Consider the following 4,656-nt stretch of genomic DNA (forward strand, 5'->3'; position numbering starts at 1 on the left):
GATTGCCATCTTAGGCCCAATCCCTTGGGGAGCAGGCCTAAGCCAGCAGGTGGTCATCCCCTGAGGGGTCCCAGACTGCGAGAGGGCACAGGCCGGGCTGAAGGACTCCCCACCCCCGAGTGCACAAATTTTTGTGCACTGGGCCTCTAGTATTATTAATATGAGTAAAGTAGTGGTTCTTTGCATATCTTCCTGAAATTAACATGCATACCCTAATTTATACTTCTAAGTGAATATTGGTTTCTTTACAGTAGTTACCTAGGAAATTTATGCAGTTGTTTCAGTGATGTTATTGGTGTTGCAAATGGTTTGTAGTCTCTTTTTTTGAAACTGCTTTGAGAGTAACTATACCTATCTGGTGAAATTCATGGTGATTTTTATTTATTCATCTGACAGATATTTATTGAATATCTACTGTTTGCTAGTTTTGCTGACTTCTAGATTGATGAAAATTTAAAACAAGCAAACAGCATGGCCTTTGCCTTTATTATGTTCACAATCTAGAGGTTTTGATTTGTAGAAACTGCCAAAAGCTGATCTGGTAAAGGGGGTCGGGGGGTGGGGAACTAGTGAATACCATTTTAGTGGAAAACGTTATGACATAGATTAGTTTTTCTTTTTTATCCATTATATTAGTTTTCAGAGTATTATCAAAGAGAAAGTTTTTTTTAAACCTCACAAAGCCCATTTTGCACTAAGATAGTATCTTTGGAATAGTTGATTGCTTGTCTTGGAACCTGATTTGAAGTATAACATTTATTTAGATAGATGTTAACATTAGTATTTTATTTTACTAGTTTTTGTGTGTCTTTTGGACCTTATATTCACCAACTTCTGTGGCTAATGTGAAAATTTTAAAATAGGGTCCTGGTTTACATTTGAGAAAATCTGCTACACAAGGTTGATACTTAAATCAAATTATCCATTGATCTCCAGTTTTGTGTATGTATTTAAGTTTACATAAAGTACAGATTCTCTGCCTACCCTTGATTAGTTTTCTTCAATATTTGTGTGTATGTGATTATTCACTTAGAAAAAAATGGAAATATCTAGTGATGCTTCATCTGGAAGTGTAATTCTGTTATAAACAAAATTGGACAAAAACCAATTTTACCCCAGACATTTAATGCATGATATGAGCAAAAAATTTCTCACAATGGATGCACAGAGGAGAGACCCAGTGCTCTGTTCTAGTAGTTTTATTGGTAGTAACACATGTTTTTCTCTGCAGGGGGATCTTTGGATGTATATAGAAAAATTCCAGAGCATGTCCTTGGGAGGATTGCCGTGGCGGTGAGTATATGGCTTCAGCCTTATGAAATCTGGGTGATTTTGTCTCTAGTCGAGCCTTACTCTCCTTGTATCCTCTTCTCAATCCCTATTGACAGCCAGGGCCATCTTAACTTTTATTGACATTTTTGTGCTTTCTTCTTTCCATAGACCAACCCACAGTAACTATATAGTCACATGACACCTATCAGGCTTGTAGGCACTCTGGCCTGTTCTGGTTTCATGTGTTTGCAGGGACCTTAGTGCTCTTATTGACCATGTTCTTCAAAAAGAAAGCTGGTTGTTGGGCATTTTATAATTATAAGCACATTAGAAAATACTTTTAAAGTCTAAGTTATTAAAACAGTCTATAAGAAAATACTACTTTGTTCTTAAAGATTTTTGTTCTTGGGTTTTAATTTTTATTTCCTTTGTGATTAAAAGTAGTTTTTCTATTTTCTATATTCATTAATAAATACATGAAATATATCAGTTAAATTAAATAGCTATATAAGCCCCATATTTCAAATTTGGAATAATGTAGGTTAAACAGTGTCTAAGAGAAGTCATGGGGTAGTGTAATAGTGAACAATTGCTAAACTAAAGGCACTCTGATAACCTAAGCAGTTTAATGCAGAACAAAGTGATTATACCATGTACCATTTAATTAAATGGCTGATTTTCACATTCATTATACATCAGACTGACAATGCAAATCCTTTAATCCAGCATGGACACTTATTTAGTTTTAGTTCATTGTAATTCACAGCTTTCCTTTTTTCTTTCTAATTATTAGTGTGAACTGCCCAGGATGATGAGAACTTTCTTTTCTGATGCTATTGCTGTTAAGTAGCTTCTAATCTACATGTTGAGGTAAATTAGTTCAGTATAAAATTTGAGTACTTAAATCACTATTTTAGATGAAAATAAAAATGTTTCATTTCCTTTTTTAATCTCGGGGGAATGAATTCTTTGTGGCTTTTGGCAGTTCTTGGCTCTAAAGTTTAATAACACGTATAATAAAGGGCGAAAAAAAGCAAGGATACCAATAGAAAATGAAAAAACGTATATGAGTTCTATGTACTCAATTATCTATTGAACTTGGATAAAATAGAAATCTGCCTCCTTCAGTAGAGAAGCATGTTCTTCCTGGACTTCATAAACCTTACCTCCCTCTTGTGTAGGGCAGCCACACAAGGCTACAGTCTTTTCAGTTCTACTGGAGTGGGAAACCTGTGAAGGAAATAGAGTCAGAAAAAAATAATAATAATCCAGTTTCCAAGACAGGGCTTACCTATTGAATAATGGAAATATGACAAAAATTATTTTAGAGAAAGGCATTTAAAATAAGTGCTAGCCCAAAGCATTGTTTACATTTGCCCTTATAGTTTTAATAATTAGAAGTTTTGTTTTTTTCTAGAATGTTTCCAATTTCTCCAACTTTTATGGCTCATCAGGTCATAGTAATGAAAACTGCTGTGGCCAGAGTAGAAAAAAATGCTTTTGATAGTTTTGCTCTCCATCTGCCACTTTTTATAGACTCTGCTGGTACCTAAACTTGCATAATGCCTCCAAAGTATATTTTTTAATGTAATAAGTAGGCTACAAACTAGGATAATCCTTGTTGCCACTGACAAGCACCAATGGACGGATTCTACCAATCAGAATAAGACTAGCAAATCAATGGGCTGTAGGCCATGGTTTGTAAAGTACATATTCTCATGGCCTGACTGGGTTCCTGGTATCCTTGATTCTCCTCTAGTGTTCTGAAGGCAGCTTCAGCATCATTCCCTTTAGTCCTCTCTGTGAGGGCAAGAGCACATGGATGCTCTTTTGAGGTCAGAATCAACAGAATCAGGAGAGAGGAGGAAAATAGGTGTATAGTGAATACTTCATTATGGGTAAATGTTTTATATACAACTATTATCATTCAGTCTTATAGCAACTCTGTAAAGTGTAGATTATTGTACATATTTTATGCATGTACTAGTATAAGATGAGGTTTAGAAAAGTTAAATAACTTGTCCAGAGTTATCATATAACTAGTCAGTAATAATTTGCACTGAGGGCTGTTTGACTCCAGGCCCCATGTTCTTTCACTCTACTTTCGTAAGATAATGAGAAAAAAGAAGAAGAAGGAGTAAAAGAGAGAACAAAGGTTTAAAAGAAAAAGAAGTATGAATGAGAGAATAATGGAATAACACATACAGATTCATATTCTCTTCATGTCTTAGAACCATATCTAGGCATTTCTCCCTCCAAAAATTAACTTTATTTCCCAAAGACCCAAGGTTCATTACAGGATGGACCCCTGTCAGCCTTTATGATATGTTGTTCAAATTTTCTCTTGTAGGGTGTATAGCAAGAGAATATTTTTCTCAAATAAAGAAATCCACATAACCTGGCTGAATCCAGCCTTCCAGCTTGTTTCGTGATTTTTATCTACTTTCCATTTGAATCTGGTTTCCTATAAACAGGAATGCCTTTCTGTCTTTCCCTTCCATCTACCACATTTTATTTTCCTCTCATTTCTGAAGCAGTGACACTGTGTACTCTATTCTGAGTGCTAATGTTGATTGAAGTTGTCCCTGAAAGGATGTGCACTTGACATGTCAAGGAGTGAGTGATTGACAGCAGATATAAGTACTTTCAGTGTCAAGGTTTTGTCAAGTCATTGTTATGAAAGCCTGCCTACTGAATACCAATAATACCCTTTAGATTTTCAGTCGACAGATTTCCAGCTCCCTACCTTGATTCTTATATGCTTATAAAGGAAAATGTAGCCTATTTTGACAAAGTTGGAAAAATAACAGTTTTTTTAATTTCTAACAAAATTGATAATTTTAGCAATATCATAAAATCAGGATTTGTTTTACTTTTTTTCTGCCTGATAGTCTGAATATGATGGATTGCCTTCTCCTTGTGTGTTTTCTGATTATTCCTTTTCTGTGAGACCAATTTTTATTGCTGAGCTGGCTTTAATGGAAAGATTTTTATAATATGTAACTAAGCTTGGAATTGAGAAGTTTAACCCTACTTCCAGAACTCAGAAGATGAGTACTTCCTTGCTAAATAAGATGATCTTGTCGTACTGCTCAAAAAGAAAATTGTTTTTATTATTGACTAGTGGCCTGGTGCACGAAATTCGTGCATGGCAGGGGTTGTTCCTCAGCCCGGCCTGCACCCTCTCCAATCCCCTCAGGGGATGTCCGACTGCCTGTTTAGGCCCGATCCCTGTGGCTCGGGACTGCTGGCTCTCAATCCGGGACTGCTGGCTCCCAACTGCTCACCTGCCTGCCTGCCTGATTGCCCCTAACCACTCTGCCTGCCGGCCTGATCACCCCCAACTGCCCCCCTGCTGGCCTGCTCACCCCCAACTGCCCCCCC

At 36.6% G+C, this 4,656-nt stretch overlaps 1 protein-coding gene across 8 annotated transcripts in view; it reads left to right on the forward strand.

Moving 5' to 3' along the window:
- MAP2K5 (mitogen-activated protein kinase kinase 5) overlaps positions 1 to 4,656 on the forward strand; it is a 261,792-nt gene that overhangs the window by 103,689 nt on the left and 153,447 nt on the right. For all 8 annotated transcript variants that reach the window (XM_005862082.2, XM_005862083.2, XM_014536301.1 and 5 more), the window contains one exon: positions 1,232 to 1,293. In XM_005862082.2, the coding sequence (XP_005862144.1) occupies positions 1,232 to 1,293 (62 nt within the window). The remainder of the gene's footprint in view (positions 1 to 1,231; positions 1,294 to 4,656) is intronic.

Source organism: Myotis brandtii, unplaced genomic scaffold (assembly GCF_000412655.1).
Source record: "Myotis brandtii unplaced genomic scaffold, ASM41265v1 scaffold160, whole genome shotgun sequence".
Taxonomy (NCBI): Eukaryota; Metazoa; Chordata; class Mammalia; order Chiroptera; family Vespertilionidae; genus Myotis; species Myotis brandtii.